The sequence below is a fragment of the Athene cunicularia genome (genome assembly GCF_003259725.1).
Source record: "Athene cunicularia isolate RWA chromosome Z unlocalized genomic scaffold, athCun1 chrZ_part5, whole genome shotgun sequence".
Lineage (NCBI taxonomy): Eukaryota > Metazoa > Chordata > Aves > Strigiformes > Strigidae > Athene > Athene cunicularia.
The window spans coordinates 194,240-219,752 of NW_020799146.1; the positions used below are offsets into that span (position 1 = coordinate 194,240).

General features: G+C 54.3%; 1 protein-coding gene across 1 annotated transcript in view; it reads right to left on the reverse strand.

Annotated features, from left to right (window-relative positions):
- The window catches only part of PAX5 (paired box 5), a 116,763-nt gene that overhangs the window by 20,514 nt on the left and 70,736 nt on the right, over nucleotides 1-25,513 (reverse strand). Inside the window, exon 8 of the mRNA XM_026866886.1 lies at nucleotides 9,617-9,718. Coding sequence (XP_026722687.1) covers nucleotides 9,617-9,718 — 102 coding nt within the window. The remainder of the gene's footprint in view (nucleotides 1-9,616; nucleotides 9,719-25,513) is intronic.

Consider the following 25,513-nt stretch of genomic DNA (forward strand, 5'->3'; position numbering starts at 1 on the left):
TCTCTGGGTATTTTGGGGCAGAGGCTCAGGTTTGTTTGTATCTGTCAGCACAAAGGGGCTCAAAACAACTGGCTTGCCAGGGGCAAAATAATGTTGAGTAACATGAAAAAAAAAACCCAAACAAACAAAAAAACCCAACCCGAACAGCAACAAAAGGGTCTTTTAAATTCTGGCTGTTGCTTTTATAATCACTGGTGTTACCTGAAGGTGGGCAGCAGTCAGGCTTGCAACCCTGAATGAACCATCAGCGGGGAACAGGCCCCGTGTTAGCTGCTGCCAGTGTCTCCTCACGGGCACCTCGGCATGTGCTGGGTGGAAAGAGGAGCCTGGAGGGTCCCCCAGTTCTCCAGGGGGACGCGGGACGAATCCCGTCCCACCCGCTCCCCTCCATCCACAGGCTGCATCCCTCTGATGCCGGCCACTCCGTGGCACCCGCAGCGGCAGCGATGCTCCGCGAGCTCCGTCACCGCGGCCACACCAGGAGCCTCCAGAAGAAACAACCGCAGAGCCCAGTTTCCACCCCTCAGCGCTAAAACCCCCCAACTGCCGCACTTTTTTTCCACAAATAGCGGCTTAACTTGAAAATCCGCGTCTGAGCAGCGCGCTCCCCTGTCCCACGGGCGGCATCTCCCGGCTGCCAGAGCCCCAAACCCCCGCACCACCCCGGGTGGGAGTGGGATGGTTTCAGCACCGAGGTCTGGCTGGAGCTGCCCCCCCTCCCCGCCGCAGCCCCCCGGCATCGCCGTGCGCCGCTGCCGGCTGACGCGACGGATTGATTTGACTGAAGGTAGCCAAACTGTCACTCAGGAGGTGCCCCCTTGGTACCTCTTCTGGATGGATCTACTTGAGGGTGGGCTTGCCTGAGCGTTCCTGTCAGGGATTTCAAAGGGAACAAGCGGCTGAATGCGGATCTGACAGCTCGGCCGAATTAGGGCTATTTGCATGCTAATTTCCACCGTGCTTAACTCACTGGCAGACCTAGAGCGAGAAGCAGCCTCTGCGTGTTTGGAACAATGCTTGACTGATCTAGCTGCGTTAACGAGCAAATTATGGTAATTTTGTTATTACAAATGCATAGAAATTTCCAAAGAGTGGAGCAATACAATATGTTTTCTCTCCTCCTCCTCACTCCCAAATACGGACCCTTTTGTTTATACACACTTCGCCTTGCTTACTTATGTTTAGATATACACAGCGTCTCACCTCGACGGGAGGATGCAGACATGAGGGCCGGAGCGGAGGGAGCCCGCAGAGCGGACCAGGCCGTCCTCGCTGCGCGCGGGACGCTGGGGCCGCATCCTCGGCTGGTGTAAAGCCGCAGAGAGCCTCGGCGGGTGTGGGTCGGGGGTAACTGACCCCAGCCGAGGATCAGGCCTGCGAGAGGGAGGCGGGTTTGGGAACAGCGGAGCCAGAGGCTGCTGCCTTCCCAACACGTCACCTTCTTGCCCTCTCTGGCATAATTTCTAAATCAATTTAATGAAATAACATCTGACAACATCATATTGAAAACAATATAAATTTTATCTATATTCTGTGCAAGCGCAGTAATTACATTCCTGAGAGATGAACACTGAAATCCTTCTCCAGGCTTCCAAGGTGCTGGCAGACCCTAATTCAAAATGTACACAAGCAGCGGATAAAGCATACCATTTACCTAACTGCTTTGTTATTAATTAAGGGAATCATTTGCCAGTTGATTTGCAATCTGGTATTGCCCCAAGATATTTGCGAAGGCGCATCACTTGCTCCATCATATGTGATGAAACTTCTCTGGGATTTGTCTTCCGAGGTTACAGAAGGGTGGGGAGGCACCTTTGTGTAGCATCCCTAGACTTGCAAAAAACCCCAGTGAATTTGCTTAACCAGAGAACGCCAAATGTCAACACTTCTGTCCTTCGGCAGTGGATCTGCTGGCTGTAGTGGTGGAAGCCAGGGGTGTTTGTGGGGCGTGCTGGGTGATGGCTGGGTTTGAGCCACACGACCTGCAAAAAGCGGCAATACGGGCACAAAAAAAGGTCAGAGTGCCCATAATCCAAGCAGAGATACACATCCCCGCCAGGACAGCAGCACGGGGCAGGTGGAGCGGATGGCAAATGGCCTTGGGAGTCACCTCCAAGCTCCAAGGACGTAACTTGCAAACTCTCCACCAAAGAAACGTGAAGGCGTGTTCCCCCACTGCTCTAGGTCCTCCTAGCACCAAGGCCTGACCCTCCTTTCACCTCCACAGGCCACAGCAGCGTCTCTGTCCGTGTAACCACGCAGTACCAGCTTTACGCCGAACAGCAGCTGCAGACCGCGTTGGGGCTGTGCCACCCGTGCCCTCTGTCACACCATGCACTGCAGTTTGCTTTCTCCAACCCCGACTTTAAGCATTTTACCTCCCAGCTGCCTCGCTTTCAAATCTTTACTGCTGCGTGTCAGGACGTGACAGAACACTGTCACAAAACCGCGGCAGAGCCATAACAAATAACCAGAAATAACCCTGAAAGTCTTCAGCGCGACAGAGGGGACCAAACCCCACCAACTCCTACAGCCTTCATTCCGGAGGTCGGACACGCCAACTGCTGCCTCCTGACCCCCCCCGCTGCGGGAGGGGTGGGTGTGGGTTGAGGGGGGTGCCGTCCCTTGCAGGCTCAGGTGGGAGAAGCAGCCCCAGCGGGGAGAGGTCACACAATCTCGCTTCTCCTCCACGTGAATACCTGCTAGCCCCAAGGAAAAAAAAAAACGTTCAAAAAGCACGTGTTTTGCTTCCCAACGCACCCTCCTTCTGCTTTGCACGTTAGAACTAACACCTTCTCCTAGATAAAAGATTGCTAATGACACCGTTGCTATTTTTTTATGCTTTTCTTTTCAAAGCCCAGTTTTGAATGTCACTGTTTTCAGGTCCCTTTAGTCGGGTAATTGCACATAGACTTCATATAAAGGAAATTCATTTGTTCAGGGTCACTGCATGGTTTTTCATTAAAAACAAATTACCGGTGTTCAGAAAGGACATCTGGGTTTCGAGAGTCCCATTAATGACTATATTTTCAGCATCACTATTCCGGACAGTCTACCCTTTCCTGTCACCCGGCGCACGGGGCCTGCCAGGAGAGGAGGGGACAGGGGAATGACAGTCCTGGGGAGGGGAGAGGGGGTGGTGGGTCCATCCCCAGGGACGGGAAGAGGGAGGGAAACAGAAACTGGGGTTCAGGGGTTACAGGGGCTGCTGTCCCAGCGCTTCTGACCCAAGAGCTGGAGTCAGTATTTAAGTGAACGACCACAGCTACTCGAGCACAACAGCTCCGGGCACGGCGGTCCTCAGAGCAGGCACAACCTGGCGTTGCCCCAAGACATTTGTGAAGGCAGATCCCTTGCTGCAGCTCTGACACTGCTCCTCATGCCTTCCCCTCCGTCCCCTCCCACAGGCGGGAGGACGCAGACCCTCAGACACGCCTCGGGACCGGTCCCACGGGCATGAGTAGTGATCTGCGGAGAGACCTGACCCACTGCTGGAAACAGGATGATGGTTTGTGGAGCAACAGAGGACCAAGGCAACACCCCAGGCGAGCAGCGCCGGTCCCCATCACCACGCCAGCCCCGACCAGAGCCCAGACAGTGCTGGAGAGAAGGTCCAGCCCCACCGGGGAGAGGGAAGCAGGATAACGGTGTGCTATCCGTGACCAGCGGACCATCGCTCCAGCAGCTGCACTCCCTTTCAAACACTTCACCTCAACAAAAACCCCGGGTCACCCACACAGGTCACAGAGTAAAATCCCTGCAAATATTGCATTTCCCAGTGATGTGCTCCCTGCTTGCTGCTGCTGCGCTCCTAAAGCCCAGTCTGCAGAGGTGAGGCAGGAGAGGGAGCAACGAGAGCTGGAGTTGGGAGCAAAAGACAGCGCCGCCTCCATCAGAAGAGCCAAACGTCCCTGGGACTCCTCTTTGGAAAGGGTGAGCAAAGCTGGGTGGCACTAAGCTCCAGGCTGCAACTACTGGATGGGGTAGAGAAGATTCAGTTTGCTCCTGCCTGCTCTTCCCAGGAGACAAAAGGGAAGACTTGATGGAAAAGCACTGCTCTGTGTTTCTAAAGCGATGGCACATCAGGGGCACAATCACAGTGTGAACAAATAATAACAATAATACCAAATTATTGGAGATAATTTCTGCATATAGTATCTCATTAACCTGTGGGATCCTGTGCCCCGAGGTGGTGCTGAGACCACGAATCTAGCAGGAATCAACAGTGGATTGGACCTCTAAATAGATAATGAGAACATACAGAGAGCTACACTAGACAAAACAAACATTTGCAAGAGAGATAAACTCTCATGCTTCGAGGCATAAGCCACTAGGCAATGAGGATTAAAGAGCAGCGTCCACTTTTGGGCGAGCTGCTCGGGCAGCTGCTGCACGCCCTGCCCCGGCCATGGGCAGGTGGTCGCTGCTCCCAGGACCCCGTGCCTTCCCACGACAGATGCCACGCAATGCTCTTGCTCTCTTGACTGCTCCCAACACGTCCAGGAAGAGTCACCAATTTTATTCTGGGCTCACCCACCTTCCCCATTTCACCCTCAGACTCCCAGAGGAGAAGGCGAGCCGGGCAGGGAGCACGGGGTCAGGGGGTGCTGAGCCGGGGGCACCGCCGGGACGGCAGATGGTGAGACCACGGTCACGGGCGGGAGGAGGAACACGGAGGGTGATTTCTCCCAGTCCCTGTGCAGACATTAGGCACTGCCCTGTGACAGGGAAGCTCCCTCCAGCCTCCAAGGGGGATTCACGGCTCAGTCAATTAATGGTAATTGGGGTCTAGGGCAGAGCTGTCCCATCTGTGCAGCCCTGGGGACTGCGGGCATCACCGCTTCCCAGAGAGGGACCTGTTCTCCTCCTGTTAGCAGCTCGTTGACTCCATCTCTGCTCAAAGGATCAGGCAGAAACGTTTAAATTCCTGACTCTGCAGCACATTTTCAGCTGTGTCATAATCAAAACATTGAGTCAGAGGATGATAGGGCTTTTCAGGTTGGAAGAGACTTGGGGACGTTCTCCAGACCTTGCCCACAGCAGGACCAGCAGTGAGGGCAGACCATGATGCTCAGGGCTTCATTCAGCCTGGCCCTGAAAGCCCTCAAGGATGGGACCTGCGCAGCCTCTCTGAGCAACCTCTTCCACCACCGGACCCTCCTCGCGGAGGAAAGTTTGAAGCTTTTCATCATACCTAGTTTGTGTCTTGCTTGTTTCAACTTGTGCCCATTGTGTCTTGGTGTTGGGCCCCCAAACTGCACCACTGCCCATGTAGTACCCTGCTCGTCTGCTAGCAGACGTGGTTAAAAACTGCACTGGTAGTTCTAGTTACCCACATATGGGGACAATCATGATGTTGTGAAGCTTGGTCAAGCAGGACTTTGAAGCCTGGTCAGGATGACCCTGATTAGGGATAGGATAATCTAGTCTATCATCAAGGATAGACTTTGATCTCCGAACCACAGAAAATAAGCAGAACATCCTGGGCTGTAAAGAGAATGTCTGGGGTTGTGCTGAGGAAGAGTTCTTTGGCAACCCGGCAAAGGGACTGTTCGATTAATTGACCTGGCAGTGAATGTGACTGTTGAGTGGCCTGACAGTGAACTACCCTCATTGTAATACTAAAATCCACACCCAGGGGTCAAGAAGCCCCTTGCCCGGATGAAGCCCCTTCCCCTGAGCAGGCACAGCGGTAGCAGCATTAGGTAACCTGCGTTATAACTGTACGTTAGTCACTAACCAATCAGTGTCTAACAGGTGTGTTTGGAAAAGCACTAACCTCTGATTTTTGTGTATAAAAGGAGCATGAAAACCTGCTGTTGGGTGCTTGATTTGTGGAGAAGTCCCCCGAGTGCCCAGGCCTGGATAAACTCGGTGTCTGTCCCGGGTGTGTTCAGGCGGGTGGTTGCCCGGCGGCACCGACCCGCTCTCCGGAGAACATCCCCACTGTGAGTCCGTGAGCGCCCAGCGAGGGGGGTAACCCCTTCCCCCCAGCTCCTGGCCAGGTTGCTGCCGGTCGCCCTCGCTGCCAGCACACGCTGCGGGGTGGTGCCCAGCTCCCCGCGGTCCCTCCAGCAGCCAGCGGGTCCTCAGCCCATTTTGTGGCAAAAACGCTGCAGGATTTTACATTTGCTCTTGTCGGATTTCACACTCCTGCCCCAGCCTGCCTAGGAGCCTCCACGTGACAGCCCAACTCTGGAGCATACTGACAGCTCTGCTTGGTTTGGCACCTGACGAGGTGTGCTCTTTCCTGGCTGTGGATGGAGATGCCAACGAGGACAGAACCTTGGCTGTGCAACCAGCATCCAGCGGGATCCTGGCACTAACCACCTCCTGGCACTAACCACCACCTCCCAGCTTGACCACCCCAACCACTTATTTTCCCATTTTTTTTGCGCCCTGTTGGAATGGCAGTGGCTCCCAGAGAGCTCCTCTCTGGTCACCTTGACAGGGTGACAGCCACCAAAAGGCGGGACAGGCGTGTGGGGCCAGTGACCTGCAGAGGGAACACGTTTACGGGAGCCTCAAGTGATGCCAGCTCTCCGTTTGTAAAGCTCTGGTCTGACATCAAAGCCACATATTTACTTGGTCGGTTCCTTTAGAGAAAAGTATTTGATTAATTTATTATCTGGGCCACAGCAGACATTCACAAGCCACATAAAAAAAAGGGAACTCCCCATTGCTACGCACATGGCTGTTTCTTCATGGAAGCAGGGGAGGAGATCTGAGAGCTCAGACCAGGCGCTTGTGCCAGGCACGGAGATGCCGCGGGGACAGATTCCTGTGGAGAAGCGGGGAAGGGCCCAGGGCCGGTGGGGGAAGAAGCCTCTCCTGTTCAGATGAACAACAGGAGAGCTGGAGAAGAGACAAGCTCGGAGCAAGATGCCGAATCCAGAGAGCGTGGCAATGCCCGGGCGCTGGACGGTCTCCCTGGCCCCGCCAGCGCGCGACAGGCCCCCGGCAGGTGCGGGACAAATGCAGTCGAGGGGGTTCCCCAGCGGCACAAGCGATGGCGGCAGCAACAAGCATGGAACAAAACACTGCCTATGTCTTACTGTGTGTATATTTCTCACACGTCTCTAAGCACTTAGCTCACACAATTGCTTAATTACGAGCAGAAATTCCTGGCTAACGAATAAAAATCTTATCAAGGAAGCACATTTCTAGCAGGGGCTCTGAAAACTACAACAAGGCAGTGGCAGGTCGTGAAAGGAATCCCTGAGTCCTGGTACAACAAACGTGTGCCCTCGGCTCAGCGATCTGGACGCTTCGGAATGAGGGGGGATGTGCCAGCAGCACCAGAGTGGATCCGGCACCCGCCTCAGAGTCAGCCCCTTGAGGACGGCGGTGCCTTCCCCAGCAAGGCTGGAACTGGTCTTGCAAAGGACAGGACTCAAAGAAGGATTGAGAAGGTATTTTGGATGCTAGTTAGCAAATTCTCACTTAAATGAGAAGGAGAACCTACAGGAATTGCAGCTGACCTTCACACTAGCTGGAGCAGAAGGTTGTTATTAAAGGAACCAGTGAGAGGAACAGTGCAGTTATTCAATATAATGGGTCACACAAGCCTATGTGTAGTTAAAAATAAAATCTATTACCCGGGAAAATCAGCTCAGACGACTCTACATCACCGAACCCTCACCGCACCTCCCCTGGCTGAGCACTGCCCAGCCCCATGTCCTGCAGTTCTGCCATCGCACCCTGGCAGCTGGTAAATCCCAAAAAAAGAAGGAAGAGCAAGTTTTCCCCTTAGCTGGGGAAGGAACTGGTGCTCACACAGAAGGCGGCAGATTCCCACAAGGTTTCCAGAAGCCTCTCAACCTCCATCGTCACCAGGATCGACACGTCCAACGCACCCGGGCTTTCCAACGCTCGCTCTCAACGGCAGGATGCTCCAGGAGCGAGGGGGCAGCTCACGGCACCGGTGAAGAACCATCCCAGGAGGGACTGGGCGGGAGAAGAGGAGACCAGCAGGGCAGGACGTCTGCCCCTCACACACGGCCACGACCAGCCCAGCCTGCCGCCCCCCGGGCTCTGAGGCGCGGTGAGAGCTGGAGATGATGCGAGTTCGGAGCCTCACCCCAAGTGAGCAGCCGGCCGTGCCACCGCGGACAGGCAGGCCGGGCTGAGGACAGAAGAAACGGACCCACAACGGCGTCTGTGTGTCCACAAAATGGTGTGAAACACAGAGCAGACCTCACGCTCTTTGCCAGCAAGGCTTGCTTTCAGGTGCCTGCGTTTTATTCTCACTTCTCACAGACCGCATCTGCTGCTCTCTCAGCAGCAAGTCCTGAGGTTACATTTTATGGGTAAAAGCTGGTTTCCACACAACCTCTGATCTGATTTCCACAGACAGTTCCTAACTCTAATACACCCATAAAGTGGATGATTTTCCCTTAACTCCTGAGTGATCTGGTAGAACCCAATTTGCAGAACATAATCAAGGCTGGTAACGAAGACTAACCTCGAAAGAGCGTGGACATCAAATCACTGTCGCCAACTCCCACTTCCCTACTGCGAGGGTTTTGCTTTTCTCAATCACCACATCACGGAGCCATGTGATTACAGATGAAATCCCACTTTGGAGGATTTTCCTCAGTAACCCTCTGACCTTGCTGACTCCGAACAACTGTCTCAAATCACCTGAAGGGCTTGAAAAGCAGTAGGGGAAAGAAAGAGAATCCCCAAATTATCACCACTTTTCAACTCATATGATACTCAGTGGCCAAATTCATGACTTTTAACATGTATTTGGGCCTCAGAACACTGCCTTCCCTCACAGCCTCTGTCACATCCAGACCAAAGGAGGCAGAGCCTGGGGACAAATCCCAGCAGTTCTTTCAAGCTGAAATAAATGTTGATTTCCAGCAGCATCTGACCTCCAGCACTGCTCGCTGCCAGCACCCCGACGTCACCGTCCCACCGTGGGTCACCCACAGACCCGTAGCCAACAGCGACAGTGGGAGGCACCAGTGACATGAGCTCCTGAACCCCTGCCCTGTGCACCCCGGGCTCCGGCACACTGGCTGCACTGGCCACGCAGATGAGCACTGGCCACCGGCCAGCTCCTGCCACCTGGCATTTCTCACCACGAGGCTCCAAAAGGGGAAGGAAATTACAGAAATACGGTGTCCTGAGGATGACTCGGTGTCCCCCCAGGAGTCCGGGCACAGTTTTGCACAGAGGAATGTTGAAGTCGGGACACGACCAGCCCCCAAGGGCCGGTGGCCTCACCACGGGGACAGCACGGAGGGACGCGGAGCGTTCGGAGAAAACAGGCAGGTTCGAGCAGAGTCTGTCAAACGGGAAGAGCTTGGCAAGGCCCAAAATGGAGCGACCCCCAGGCTCCACAGAAGGGACGCTGGGGGCTCTTCCAGCGCCCCAGTGCAAACCGTTCGCTCCGGCAGCCTAGGGGCTGCACGACCCCCGCGCCGAGGAGCCTGCCCGTCCTCCAGCTGGACCGCTCCACACCTCCCCTTCCCCTTCAGCGCTGTGGCTTCTGCCTCGGCGCAGAGCAACCACACTCTCCTCCTGAAACGCTTGTCTTTTTCCCTTTCCTTTCATTTTTTTAAATTTTTTTCCCCACGTTCCCCCCCCCACCATTTTGAAGACTCACCAGGCACCATCCCTGTCAGCGCTGGAGCGGAGTAGCTGCCCTGTCCGGCCGGAGGGACGTGCGGGGGGTATCCTGGGAGGGTTGTGCTTGCCAGCTCGCGACCTGAGGAATCAAACCAACAAATCACCACGTGAGCATCGCGACGAGCGGACACGGTTTTACATCTCCCCGAGCGCCCAGAACACAGCCATGCATTTGTCATCACTGCTCTGCGAGGGCCAGCATGGGATTTCCAGCCTGGCAGGGAGGGGAGGCACAGTTTTGCTTTCTGTATAAGCTGCCACAAAGCTCTGACGAAGTGTGAGACAGGAAGGGGAAGAGCCTGAACTCCAGCTGCTCGCCCCTATTCCCAGTTTTCTCCAAAGCTCTGATTTGCAAAGTCAGAAACAGCGAAATGTGAAACAACACTGATCTTAATGACACTTTTCCAGAAAACTCTCCAGAAAATCACAGTGCATGGGCTGACAGTTTGCAGAGGTCTAAATACAACGCGGGACATGGTTTGTATCTCTTATTAAAGACAGTTTAAAAAAAAAGACAAACACAAGACACTGAGATGTGAAGACAGATTCAAATACAGTTTGCCATGGTGCCAGAGGAAGGGTCAGATTTGCAGCCACAGCCTCACGTAGTGCTGTTTACTTAGACCACAGAAATATTTCTTTTTATTCGAGTACCCACAGGTCTTCCATGGAAATAACCCTGCAGAAAGCAGGCTGTGGGTGTCCCCCATCTCCCTCTGCCCCCGGACCAGGGGGACGGGGTGCCACCTCTTCACCTCCTTCCCGGACACAGCTGCCAGCGCTGCCCAGGACACGTCACTGCCCACGGAGCCAAGGCGGGAGGTGCAGGCAGCGCAGCTCGCAGAGCGCGGCAGACCTGACATCCCACACACGGATCCTGGGGCAGCCGCAGGATTCCGGGGAAGCCATAGACTCACGGAAATGCAGAACGGTTTGGGTTGGGAGTGACCTGAAAGATCATCTAGTTCCTACACCTCCTGCAGGGGCAGGGCCACCTTCCCCCAGCCCAGGCTGCCCAAAGCCCCGTCCAACCTGGCCTTGAACCCTTCCAGGGAGGGGGCAGCCACAGCTGCTCTGGGCAGCCTGTGCCAGGGCCTCACCCCGGCACAGGGAAGGATTTCTGCCTTAGATCTCGTCTAAACCATTAGTGTCTGTCAGTTTAAAACCGTTACTCCTTGTGCTGTCACTACACACCCCTGTAAAAAGTCCCTCTCCAGGTTTTCTGTAGGTGGAGGTGGCCCAGCAGGAGGAAGGGAGGCTCCTGTCACCCTGCCAAGGAGGATCTATCCCTCATCCCAGAGGGGATCCTGGACCCCAGTCCTGGTCTCCTGGACTCCCACAGCATCCTCAGACAGATCACTATCCTTGGGTAAAGTTGCCTTCAAAGAGCACTCAGGCGCCTCGCAGCATCTACCCTGGGACCGCCAGCAGTGCTGCTCTGCCCGAGCTACCACCCCGGCCAGGCAAGGGGATCCCCACAGCTGTTGGCCCAAACCAGCACATGAACTGTCAAAAATCACTGTGAGCGCAGGATCCTTCATCAAAACGTGGCATGTCAGGTCAACGAGAAAAGTTACGTGACTTTGTCAATTTTAGTGCCACTGACAAGAAGAAGCACACAGATTCTCATGTTTAAATTGTTTTCCGTAGGCATTTGGGTTTATGACAGAGTTTTTTTCAAGTCTCTACAGCTTGGAGAGGTTGAAACTAAATGTTCTCTCATGAGCCAAACCCACTCTTGAAGTCTTTTGGTTGGCAGAGATTTTGAGCCACAATTTCAACAATTTCATTTTTAACGGGTCTAAAAATAAAATTTTAAAATCTTTCTTTTTTCGTTACCATCAAAGAAATGAGACTTCATCTGATGAGATGAGAGACGGGAATGCCAAGTTATTGCAAATCGCTGCTCACCCCCCGGGTCACGGCCACGAAGGCCACTTCCCCCACGGCCCCCGGCAGACGGAGGGGTCGGCGCCGGAAGGCTCCGGCAGCGCTGGCACGCGGGCATCGCTGCAGCGATCTCTCAGCACGTGCCCCACTTTCCTCAGCGCTCTGCATCCACAAATTGGGCTGCGCGCCGTTCCTCTCAGGCCCTTCCTACAGAATATTTATGGTGCATCCACATCCTGAAAGAATTTAAGGTTCAAAACAGTTGATTAATTTGCTCTCCAGTTCTAGGGGAAAGCCAGATCCCTTACGGAAGGGCATCACGAATTCTAATTATTCAGTGCAAGTAGAAAATGGCTCTTTTAGATTAAAATGTTTTCCCCTCGTCACTGCCCTGCTTTCTCCTCACCTGCACAACATTAAACTCCGATTGTGTCATCTCTACAGCCTGGGGAAGGCAAAAGCATCTGCGATCTACTTAAATTTGGTTGCAGAAGCAAAGTTCACCCCAGCGCTGGCAGAGAGCACCGGCCCTTGACTAAGGGTGTCCCTGTTGCGGAAGAGCATCTCACAGCCTGACCCCCGTGCTGGTGCCACCCCCCAGGAGCCCTCCCTAGGGCCAAGAGGGGACACCACCGCTCCTCCCTTCCTCGGCAGTGTGCCCTCACTGCCGAACAGCCCGAAGTCTCATCTCCTAAAGGTGCCCAGGTTTGCCAGCTCCCCTCCCAACCTCTTCCACACTGACCACTCCCCACTTTCCAATAGCGATTAAAAAAAACCCCCAACAACCCAAACCTACATTTTTTTCAATATACTGGAATATTTTTAATTTTCTCCAAAGCCACGGTCACTCCCAGCACGGTTAGGATCATTGTCAAGGGCACTGAGCAATGGAGCCACCACTGCAAATACCAAGAAAAGCAGGATCTCCACTCCTCCGCCATCCAGACACCACCACTCATGGTCTGTACTACAGGCCTGGTCTGGTTTCCATCACATCTGATTTCCACATTAAACATTCTGGCACCTCCTGACAAAACTTTATGGCAGGGTCACTGCAGCCAGGCCTCAGGCAGGGACCAGATCAAGGGAGGTTGGCAGAAGGTGACCAAGGCCACAGCTGCAGGTGCTGCACCCCCACCTCATCCCCCCAGTTGCACCCAGTGTGCTTCCCCCAAAGAAAGACTGGGGCACTCCCATCTCTATGAGATTTTCCAATGCTGGCAAGCTTCAATTGCACTGAAATAAATTATTTCAGAGAAACACTAATAATCCAGGCACACAGGGAGGATCAGAAGCAGCCTCCACCCCAAGGTGTTCCCATCCTACTCATGTAGGCAAAGCTGTAAGAAGGAACAAACATCTACGTTTCAGCAGTGGGGCACAGAGACATAGAGACTAAGGCCCTTCAAGACACACTTACACCTAAATGCCTTCGGTCTGGGCTTTTTTAAGGTTGTTTTAGATGCTAGAAGTCAGAGATGGAGCACAAGCAGCTGCAGACGGAGCTGCCTCACTCCTTGCGAGCGGGCGGGTGTTGTGCAGGACGGAGCGGCTCAGCTGCCAGCTCCAGCCTACGGAGAAGCTCAGCTGGAGCAGAGCCCAGCAGGATCTCCAAGACTTGTGCCAACGCTATGAGGCCACTGCCTGAACCTTCAGGTCCCCAAGTACCTTGCTGAGTCTTGCTCATCCAGACCCCAGAGGAGAAACGTCTTAAGGGAGAGGGTGCGAGGACGTGTGCGGGGCAGGTTGTGTTCACCACACACCATGCACGTGCTTGTGTTACTGAAGGTGGGATAGATCCACGTGCTCCGAGCAGGATGCGGCGAGACTGGCAGTGTCCTTTTCCCCATCGCAGCTGGGTCCCAATCAAGTGCTGTCTCCTCCACCAGGGACCTTGCCACAGATGCTTCCCACCACGGCAGCAGAGAGAACCTCCATCCCTTTGCAAGGCCGGGGGGTGAGGATTTGGCACCTTCAGCTGGAGACAACAAATATCCTGGAGGCTCAGGAGAGCAGCCAGCAGCCAGGTGTGATGTTGAGGAGAGGCACTGCCACTGCACGAGTGCGGTGTGAGGGTGGTGACTCCAGGCACCCACTGTCTTGCTTTTCTACAGGCCAGAGAGAAGTGCACCCTTCACCAGGACACCGACTAAGCCAGGGACTGGTGTGAAGTAGGTTGATGGAGACAGGATAAAAACTGTAGTGACACCAGGAGTGATGTCTGGACAGAAAGGGGGAGTATGGGAATACCTGCACTCCACAGTCCTTGCCACAGCATCACACAGGCATGGCAAATAACCTCGCTGTGAAAAGCAAAAATGCAGAGCAGAAGAGACCTGAGGCTGACTGGAAAAAGCTCCATCCCGGAGATGGAGGTAAGGAGCTCATTTTTGGTTTTAAGCGGTGCTGCAGACAAGCTGATTTCCCTCAGCCCTTCCAATGGACAAAAGAGCAGCACCACTCCTTCGGTGAGCTGCTTTGGTCTGAGGGACTGAAGGTGCTGCCGCACAGTCAGCGACGTAACATTTCAAACCCTCTTCCCACCCAGGCGTGCTGCAGCAAGGAGGGACGGGCTGGCAGGGAGCAGCGAGCGGTTATCAGCACCGACTCATGACGGATGGCAACGGCACCACGGGCTCACAGCTGTCCCCGCCACCGAGCCAGGGCTGCCCCCGGCACCCGAGTGGCCGAAGCACTCTGCACAGCACCGGCACCAAAACCCTGCAAGGATCCAACTGAAAAACCCGACAACGTGCCAGCTAGACCTGTCTGGAGAGGGGCTGGGGACCGTGTAGCTGGAGAGCAGAGGTACCCCAGGGGACAGGGGAGCCGGCACTGGGGGGAGCAGAGCAGATCCTCTGATACAGACGTCCCTGCACACACACAGCCATCGCGAGCTCGCTACAGGGATGAAAAGTTGCACGTGATTTCCATTCTTAGGCACGTCCCTGCCAGAAATTGTCCCGCACTACTCCAGAAAACAGGCTATGATGATGCCGAGCAATAACAATTCCAACAGGCACTGCGGGACCGGAGGGCGCAGGCGTGTGTCGAGGGCTGGGCTCTGCACGCAGAAGATACACAATAAATGCCGGTCCCTCCATTCACCGGGAGCTGGCAGCGCGCTCGCGCTGAAAGAAAATTATCTTTTCCCCCAAAAAAAGTGAAATAAGTAATTTTCTTCCATAAAAGAAACTATTTTGCAACCAGCTGCAGGAGAGGTCAGCAACACCCCACCGAGCAGACGTGGCAAGTGGTGCTCAGGCACCAGCAAATGTCCCCGCTGCAGGACAAGGTGCCCGGGGCTGGCTGGGGCAAAGAGCAGCACGGGGCAGCAAAGGACTCTCCTGTCTCCAAACCATGGTGACAAAAAATGAGGGAGCAGTTCAGAAGCATTCTTCAGTTCGCCTCCTTTTTTTAAAAAAATAAAATAAAAAGGCGGCAAAGAGCATTTGCAAGTATGTCTTTGTATACTACTGTGTGTAAACGTGAATCCAATTAACTTCAAATTTAACTACTAATGAAATTAACTCATTTTGCTATCAGCTCAGCTCTCATCCATGGCAGTAATTAACCACCGGGGGTTGTCACTCCCAGACACATGACACGAGGACTTCCCCAAGCTCAGGTGCTTCAAACCCTTGCAGAATTCATTACCCTGACAGTGTGAAAACCCTTCACTTTCAATACCACAGGGCACCAACGTGTTTTTTCCCTTTATCTAAGTGATTGCCAGTAACGGTATGAAAGAAATGAACCCACTGGAGAGGTAATTAATTACTGCAAAGGATACATTAGAAAATGCGGGGGGTTCAGGTGGTGGGGAGGGGGCTTATAGAGCCCCTTTGCTGCTGCCTCAGAACCATCCCCGCAAGAGAGGGGACAGTGATTCTCCTCTCCGAGTCAAACACCCCGCTCCACGCTTAGGGCAGAGGCGCGGCTGCCGTCGGCTCAGGAGCATGGTCACCGATCAGGCGCTGGGTTCATGGGGTAACCCCACTCCTTCGGAGACAAAGGTTCAGCACCAACAGGCTGTCAGTGTCGGGACAGCCAGCCAGCGGGGCCGGCAGGTCCCCATGCCCGCTCAGCCTCATCGAGGCATCACCGCAAGGCGTTAGCCTGTCTGAAACAGCCACCCAAGGTAGCCCAGCATCCCCCAGTAGAGACCAGCACCTCCCCAGGGTCCATCTCATACACCCACACCCCCTGTACCCCTGCCCAAAGCAGGGACCTGCCTCCCTGGCCGCATGCAGAGGCTGATGCCTCACCCAACTCTTTGTGTCTTTCCAGAAACCAGTTAAAAACGCAGGTTGATTGACGCGAAGCAAAGGCGAGATGAAGGGATGACCTGCCCGCAGGACTGTACAGGGAGCTGGGCAGGGGCTGCCCGCGCCGTCCCACTCGCTCTGCGGGTCTGCAGCCCCTCGCCTGGCAGCCCCCAATGCCGCCTTGGTGCAGGGGTGCTGCACAACGGCTCCGGCACCGCGCTGACACAACGGGCAAACCCCCTCCAAAAGGTGGCTGAGGCGGACGGACGGGCCTCGTCTCTCGACTGTGCTCCCTCTGCAAAGACCTCACGCCGTCTCCGAGATCCCACAGGATCTCCTGCCCCTGAGGGCCAGGTTCTGGCCCTGGCACATGGCATCACCTTTGCCAAGCGCCCACAAAGGTCGTTGGCAGAGGAAGGGACCTGCCCCGGTGCCGCTCGGCCACTGGGATCCCCAGAGACTGTGCTGCTGCCCCCCGGACACAGAATGCATCGCTCGCTCTATGGAGGGGCCTCAGCATCCTTCCCGACGTGGCTACCCCGGAGTGCGGGAGTGATGCCTCACAGTAGGGATGCACTTGCGTAACACCAGAGAGAAAACCAAGTAATCGGCAGAGAGCGACTTTGGGAGCCACTTCATCTCCTGGAAGTAAACACAAACTTCCAGCCTATTTCAAGTCAAACCTGTTACCAGAACTGACTTTTCTTCTGAGAAACCCAGCTCCCACCTAGAAAAGCTCTTCCCTTGCCCAGTGGAGATTTTAATAATGGTAACCCCCTTACTTCAGTCATTATCCTAATGAAAATGTTTAGGCCAAACACACAACCCTGTTGGCATAAAAATGACCTGACAAGCTCCATCACCTGGTTCCTGCTCCCCCCGGACACGTGTGTCACACACAGAGTCTGCCTGGGGCAGCAGCACGGGGCAGTGGAGCACCTCAAACCAGAGATGAGCACATCTCACAAAAAACCTGTTTGTATCGTGTGCGGAACACCGCCCCACGCTTGGCACCACGGCAGCACGGCACCTCCGTCGCTGCTGCCTCGGGTGTGCGTGGCTCAGCGCGTGGCCCTGCCCGGAGGCGGCGCGGACTCTGCATCCCGCCAACGCCGCGCCCGCGCCGCCGCATCTCACCCCGCTACGCTGCCGGACCCCGACACACCGAAACGCCGCCGTTAATGAATAACTTCCCTCCTGTGCTCATCTAGCTGTATTTGTGGACATCAAACCTAGTGCGGCATGCTTACTGCGATGAGTTACCTCTCCTGCACCTAATTAGAGGCAGATAAAACAGTGGTAACACACAGATCACCTGTAATGATTTTGCTGACTCGATTATTCTTCTGACAATTAGCTCTGGCTGCCAAAGCCTCACAGGAATGTCAAAGTCTACTTCCTACAAAGCAGGTAATGTCACAGGTGTGACCATGAAATCAATAATGAGGCATAGCTCTTGCAGAGGGCATCCAGGTCAGATGGAACAGCCCTTAAATTAAACATTGATAAGCAGAACACAATTATCCATCATGTTTAAGTGCCTGCGTGAAATTAGCAGCCAGGGAATGGGAGCAGTGGGGGAAAGATTAGTGGAGGAGGTATTGAAATGCGCAGTGTCCACCGTGACTGGGGCTGCAAGGGCTTGTGACAGCGGCACCGCAATCTGCCATCAGAGCCATAAAATTCAGATTAAGCACACTGTGCTGAAACAGGGGTTGCAGATGTGGGTCTATTTTTCTCCTCATCTGCAAGGCAGCGGCAGATGTCTGGAGGAGTCCAGAGCTGCCCTTCATAGCAGGTGTCTCTGCTTCTCTTCCCATTGACACAGCCGCACTTTTGAAAGAAAGAGGCAGGGAAAAGAAATAGGAAGGAACAACGGTACTTTCTGGTAGAGCAAAAATGCAGTGGGGAAGTACAGACAAATACTCTGGTCTGGTTTCTCTGCAATTTTTAAGCTAGAGTCCTGGAGCTGCAGAGTGTTCTGCCCTCACTCGTCTCTCTGGACAATCTCTTCTGGCTGCTGCTGCATAAAACTCCCGTCCCTTCTTCCTTGCAGCTGTGCACATCTTCCACCCTGTGAACAACCCAACAATCCAGTTTTTCACTTAATTTTAGGGTTGTTGTTAGTATGAGAAGGGTTTGTTTGCAGACTTGAGCTGAGCTGCACTGTCATCCACCTTGACCTTCAAGCTGGGTCTCTTTCTCACCTTGAAGGTCAAGGTCTTTAGACCCAGGTCTCTTTCCCCTCCTGTAACACATGCAAGGTTACACTCCCCGGGTTGACCCCTCATTTAACACACACACATGAAGTATTGGAGGGGACATCTGTGTGGAGACTAAGAAAAGATGCCCTGGGTGGACAACATCTCTGCAAGATCCCACCCCTGCCCTCATTCTTGGGTGGCCGACCATGCACCATGTTCATTGAACCATCAGCAGAATTCAACCCTTCCCTGGTCCCAGCAAGTGACACCTTCGTGCCTGGCAAGCCTTCTCTTCGTGGGGCTAGAGGGCACACTGGCAGTCCGGGGACAGCACGGTTGGGCCTTGGGTGTCCAGCTGTGAGTGCAGGGGGGTTTGGGGATGTGTGGGGACACGTGGGGAAGCGTGGCAGATAGATGGAGAGGGTCCCACCACGCTCCAGGTACATGACACCACTGACTCTGGAGAGGACAACTATCCTGCGCTGGCACTTCATCTATCAAGGGGTGACCAAGAGGAACGGAGGGCAGGCGGGGGTGAGTGCGAGAAGGAAGAGACCTTGTGGGAGGACACGCAGCAGCGTTTTATCAGCACATCCATCACATCCCTTCTGTGGGGTCCTTCCCCCCCTACACCTGCCTGGAGGGCAGCAGAGGAGCAGCGGGGCACAAGCAGCCAGGGCACCAGCCGGCGCAGGACACGGTCCTCGGGGCAGGCTGCTGGCACAGCCCACGCGGTAACGCCTGGGACTTCGAGCATGGCCCCTGCGTGCTTCAAACCTGTGAACGTGTCTGTTCCTGAGGAGCACAGTCACTCCCACAGGAGGGGATGAAGAGGCAGGCGCTGGCAAAGCCCGTCCGCAGCCGGGCTCACCACCGCACCCAGCGCTCGCTCGGACATGGTGATGGGTGGGAAAAGCGTGTCCTGTGTGGAAAAAGGGGGCTCAGCAGCACGGGGCGAGCACACAGCATCCTCAGGTCGCCAAGCCATGAACCCCAGGTCGGGGGTGCCACTGGGGTGTCTCGCCTGTCCCCGCTTCATCAGCCCTGGATGTGCATGTTTGCCCCTCGCTGAAACCCACAGCTGGCTCTAGCCAGGCTGCCAGGGCTCCTGATTCAACGTCAGCTCTAAATAAAATCAGGGGAAGAAAAAAGAAGAGGGAAGCAAAGCAAGCTGTGCAGCTCAGGACCGGGCAGGCGCTGGGGCATCCTCTGGCAAGGAGGATGCAGCAGACCACGGAGACATCCCACCTTTCTGCCAGAGCCAGACAAGACCTTCTTTAATGAAACCTTTTCATTAAGAGACAGAAGTGCCCCAAAAAAGTTGAACTGTGGGAACCTGGAGTTTATGCAAGCAGCGAGGCTGTTCCTCTGGGCATTTTAACTCTGAAAGCTCATGGGAAAAACTCTGTGGATGTTAGAACACTTGAATTTCCTTTTTTTTTTTAAAAAAAAAAAATTTAAAAAATCCCATTTTCAAGTTTGGAATGACTTTGCTATGTAAAATGTGGACAGATACAAAAAGTGGTCCAGATGAAAACAAGAGGTGCTCTAAGCTGTTTTTACCTTGATTACTACTTTCACTTGCCAAACTCTCCCTCAATCTGGCGACTTTTTTTAAATACAAAATAGACCTGAAAAAATTCAAAATCCTGAATATTTTCACAGAGCAGGAAAACCCTTTCCCCCAGAATTAGCTCTGAGTTCAGCTCGGCACATGCTGGGTCCGCTGGGCTCTGCCACAGCCAGGGGGGCTGGACCTTCCGTGTGCTCAGCCCAAGATGGGGACCCCAAAAAGGGCTGCGGGGGCACAAGGACCTGGCAGCCCGAGCTCGGGCGAGTCCCCACTGGCTCCTGATCCAGCGCTCGGTCCCTCCACCAGCCTGGAGGAGAAGCATCTCCCTGGACCCCAGTTTCAGGAGCAAAGTGGCTTGTCCTGGCCCCAACAGGACAGGGCCTGCTGTTGGGAAAAATGAGATCACGAAGATGAGGCCACTGCGTACTTATCACTGAAACTAATGAGGAAATTCACACAAATTTTGGGTCTGGCCACACCTTCTCTTTATATGGAGATAAAGGTTAAAGGTGAGAAGTGGAGTCCCTCTGACCCGGGGGACAGCAAGGAGGGGACCGGGACTTCACGCCACAGCCTGCGTCGGGCACATCTCCCCGCTGGCGCTTCCACAGCTCGGAATCCGAGGGGAAGAGGCAACGCTGCAGACAATTAGCACATGGAACTGATGAAGCAGCACGAGGGAAGCCAAGCCGGCTTCTGCAGGGTCTGGAAGCAACACTGGCAAGGGAAATGCATCCTAGAAGCACGGACACACGGAGGTGTACACGGGACAGAGCGTGCACAGGCTTCTCCTCCAGCTCCGCTCAGACCACTGGTGCCAATTATACCGACCTGCAGTTCTCACTGCTTCAAGAGGGATTCGCTGCACATCAAGTGCTCTGCTCAGCAATCTGCGTTAGTTTGGAAATGACATCAAGTGTTGCCTTCAAAGGCAAAAAACCCCATGTGTCTCCTTATCTGTGAGACCAGTTAGCCTCCTCCTGTCAAACAGACATGTTAAAAGGGGAGTGAAAAGAAATCTCACATAAAAATAATGGGCTTACCACCATGGCAGATCTTAGCCTAGAAAATATTATTTTTCGGACGAGTGCAGTTCATCGTGAAGCCATTTTTACAAGCAGCAATGCAATGAAACTTTAAAATAGAAATAATAAAACCGACTTCAAATAAATCAGAATTTAGATAAATGCAAAAGAAGCTAAAACCAAAAGAAAAAAAAAAAAAACACAAAAAAAACCCCAACAAACCCAAAACAAAACAAAACACCCTCCCAAAACAAAATGCTGTTAAAATGCAGGAAGTGTCAGTCTGGCTGTTTTTCTGCTGCTGTGCAACATGCTTCTGCATTTCATATCCCCTCGCATCTCAGGTCTGAACGGCCCTTACACACCTCGCAACCACTGCCAAATTAAAGACGGGTTTGTTTTTTTCATCCCATTATTTCTAAAATGTACTCCAGCCAGCACGCTACATGCAATGAATGAAAGAACTAGGAGAATTAAACCACGCAATGAAACAGCTTTCTGACGAATAAAGCTATGGAAATTTTAGGCTCCATTTACTTCTCAATCTAATTTTGCCCTCCAATGCACATTATGTCTGAAATGGGATCTCATGTGGTTTGATCAGTGCTCTTAACGCATGCAGAAGCAACATATTCCCTTTATTGTTGTTTCCTTTCTGCAGCACAGCAATGCTTCTAATAAGAGCAGCACAGCAGGCTCTGTGAGACTGTCTCTACAGTAATCACTGTGCTGCTGGAAAGCTGCGAGATGACCAAGAGGATCAGCAGCTTGAAAAGTTTGTGGTCTGAGGGATCCCTGCACATGCAGAGGTATCTGTCCAGTACACGGCAAAAATCACGAGAGCAATCGAGTTATCACAAAATGTTTACATCAAATATTTTTTTCCTTTGGTTTCTTTTCCAGTGCTTGAATTTTTGCACACACCCAGCAGCTATTATCCAACCTCTCCTCTCAACCAGGAGGACTAGAAAGCTGTTATCAGTTTGTGAAGAATTACAAACTCCTCTCACTGTTACAGAACTCCAGACACTGGAGCTACAAGGAAAAAAAAAAAAAAAAATCTGCTAGGAGCTACAGGATGAAAACAAGCGCATTGGTAGTGTTTTACTGTGCAGCCACAGACGTTCCTGAAAACTAATGGCTATGTGTGGGGAGAGTTGCCTGGCCTCCAACTTCTCCCCCTCCAAGAAATGCGAATCCCACACATCCAGCAAACATTCAGCAGTTAACACAGATCTCAGAGCCAGCCCTGCGGAGGGGGGGTGCTCTCACACACCCCCGTTCTCCAGTCCAGACCAGGATGGAGGAGCTGCTGCCAAGGGAGAGCATCCTTCCTCGGGCCACGACCACCACGATCCACCCCGAGTCCGGCCGACAGACCCCGCTGCCCGCAGACAGGTCAGACCCGGCAGGTCACGGCCCACGGGTCCCCGTGCCGCGGGGACACCCGGCTCTGACATCACCTTCACGGCCACTTGCCCAGAACGGCCCCAAGGTGCTGGCACCACTCCGGGGCACCGCCGGGGTCGGGCGAGGAGCAGCGGGCTGGGGACCCTCCTCCTCCTCCTCCTCCTCCTCCTGGCAGCCCGGCGGCTCAGTCCGAGGGCTGAGCACGGGGGTCTGCGGAGGGTCCCAGGACCCGGCTGCCGAGACGCGGGTCCCTGCCGAGACCCCGCGCTGGGTGGGGAAGGGGCTTTGAGCCAGGGGATGGGGTGAAAGAGGAGGGTGGGTTTCCAGATGCTTGCAAAGGACAGCAGTGACATCCAGAGGGCTTTTGGGAGCAGTGAGAGCGGGAGGAGAAGCCCAGGAGCCGAGGCAAACCCGCCTCTGCGCGAATCCCAAGCCAGACCCGCGAAACCCTTCGCCAACTCCCACCCCGGCGGGTCACATCGCCCCAGCCTGGAGCCCCGCCAGCACCGACACGGGGGGGCACGACCCCGCAGCCCCCTGGCACATGCGGGACTGGGGAGAGGGGAGCGGATTGGCGATCAGTCCTTGAGCTTGCCAGAGAAGCTCAGAGGGGAAAAAAAAAAAAAAAAAAAAAAAAAAAGCAGAGATGTTAAACCCATGCTGAAATCTTCCATCTCGCATGAATCAATATTTATGATCTGCATCTGGAATTAATCTGAGATGGAGACATTTCCAATCTAAGGATCATTGCTAATGTCATCAGCAGTTTTCTGCTCCTCACAGGAAAATATTTACACTCTAGATTTTAACATCTTAATTAGGGCTCAACAAAGTCCAGATCAACAACCCACGTGTGATTTTTCTGATATTTCAATAACGCTATTTTTATCCTGGAATAAGATGAAAAGCTGAAATCAGGCATTTTACCTGGATTCTGTGATGGAAAAAGGTGAAGCTGTGGAAATGTTGACATACTTGGGTTTCAGCATTTTTCCATCAAAGTATTTTTTATTGTCAAGCTTGAAATATTTTATTCTCTTCAGCTGAAAGAACCTGAAACACCGCATTTGAAATCACTTTAAGACAAAATTTGCATTTTTTTCATCTGCCCTGTGAAGCAGAAGGACCAAGTATTTCTAAGTCCCATCTCTTTCCCAGGTGCCTGGTGGGCAGATAGCATCTCCCATAACGTAGCCAGATCTGTAGCTCAAGTGATGCACCACTTGAGTAGGTGTTCAAAAAGGTAGTTCAAAAAATAATAAACGTATAGATTACTTTATGGAAAGTGTCCTCCAGTGAGTTCTGGACAGAACAAGACGTGGAACTGCGACTCCCATATAGCATGAAGCACGGGAAAAGCAGATAGTCTGGGGTTTGGGGGCTCTTCCACATTGAAAGCAGCTGATGGGATTTTGCTCCCAAACTGGGATGGAGATTCCCCCCCCGCAGCCCCACCAGGCTTGCCTGGCCCTCGGCCGTCACCCCCTGTGTAGCAGCTCCCGGTTCAAACGTCCCCCTGCCCGCGCCCTCCAAGGAGCACAGGCGGGGATGGCGACCGGGGAGACAAAAGCGGGGCAGGAGAGTGGCCAGAGGAGGTCCCCAGCCCACGGTGTCCATCATGGCGTCAGGATTTATAACTGTATTAAATGGCATGACAGTCGGCCACGATAAATCAGTTCCCCTTCTTCCCAAATCACAGACAATAAAAGCTTTGGCAGTGAAAGTCATTCATCATCATAAAGACTTGAGACATTCCAGCCATCAATTTCACTCACATCCTGAATACACTGGAGAGGAGTGGTGGAGTTTTAGGGGGGGAAAAAAAAGAGAGGGAGAGAAGAAAAGGAAAAATAATTAAAAGAAAACATGAAGAAAGACTGGACAGGAATGATTACAAAGGTCAGAGCAGAGCCCCTTCAGGACAGCACGCCTGATGACGGGGGCAGAGCTGCCCTGCTCTCTGCAAAGCTGCGGGGCGTCCCTGCCGCCCGAGGGGTGCGGGGGAGCACAGACTGTGGCTGAGGGGACCAAATGCCATGCGGCCTCCGGCCCTCGGTCCCTCCACCGGGGCACGGCTGGGCCCCGCTGCCTACGACGCCTTCGCGCTGCCGAGGTGCCAGCCCGGGTCGGGCCGGAGGAAAGGCGGCGAGGACCGGGGGTGGCGGTGCCTGCCCCACGTTGGGGGCTGCAGGTTCATCGGGCATCCCCCCTCTCCAGGGTGAGAGGATGGTGCTCAGCCCCCCAGAGCTCTGCCGTGACATCTGGCAGCGGAGCATCGGCTTTGCATGGGGCCAAGGGGCCAAGCACGGGGCGCTGAGGGGTCTGAGTGGCTGGAGGGTCCATTTCCAGGAGCCGGAGGCAAAGGGAAGGTGAGGGTCAGCCGATGAGCCCAGCAGCAGACTGGGGTTGGAGGGCAGCGGAGGGCACAGCGCAGACATCGGTGTCAGGGCTCACAGGGACACCTCCTGCTCCTCAGCCACCACCGCCTCAACAGCCTGAGGTTCTACTGAGCCCACACCAGGCTCAAAGGCACCAGCGAGTCCGCTGCTTCAGTACCAACGTGTCCAGAGAAGGGAACGGAGCTGGGGCAGGGTCTGGAGCACAGGTCTGCTGGGGAGCGGCTGGGGGAACTGGGGGGGTTCAGTCTGGAGAAGAGGAGGCTGAGGGGAGACCTCCTGGCCCTCGGCAACTCCCTGCCAGGAGGGGGAAGAGAGGGGGGATGAGTCTCTGGAGCCAAGGCCCCAGCGCCAGGCCCCGAGGGAATGGCCTCAAGCTGCCCAGGGCAGGGTCAGGCTGGCTCTGAGGAAGGATTTCTGTGCAGAAGGGGCTGTTGGGCGTTGGAATGGGCTGCCCAGGGCAGGGGGGAGTCCCCGGGATCCCTGGAGGGGTTGAAGAGTCGGGCTGAGCCAGCGCTGAGGGGTCTGGGGGAGCTGGGAAGGGTCAGGGGGAGGGTCATGGTCGGGCTGGAGGAGCTGCAGGGGATTTGCCAACCTGGGTGATTTGGCGATTCTATAAGCCACTGTCCATAACACACCCAAGGAGCATCACAGAGCTACTTCACCCACAGAAAGGCCCACCAATGCCTTAAGAACTTTAAAGCTTCTCCCATTAGCACCTGGGCTGATGAGATTTGCAGCTGGTGAACACCCTGGACAGAGCACGGACAAAACTCATCTCCCGAGCACTGAGCTGCACAGAGCAGCCTGTGGCAGAACGTCCCCGAGCCCATTAAGCAGCAACAAACCCTCACACAATGGGCAAGGGTGCGCCTGGCCCGGAGGTGCTGATCACACCCCCTCACCCCTTCACGAGACCTGCCGTGACCCCGCAGCCTGGCGCATCCTCACCGCTCTGCACCACGGGGTACGCATCCCGCATGTCCCCATCGCACAGATGACTGCCAGTGCTCCCTGGTTTTTACAACAGCTGCCCCTCGGTTGCCGGGTCCAGACACGGTTCTGCCACCCAGCTAGGCTAGGGGAAGCCCTGGCTTGGCAAGACCAG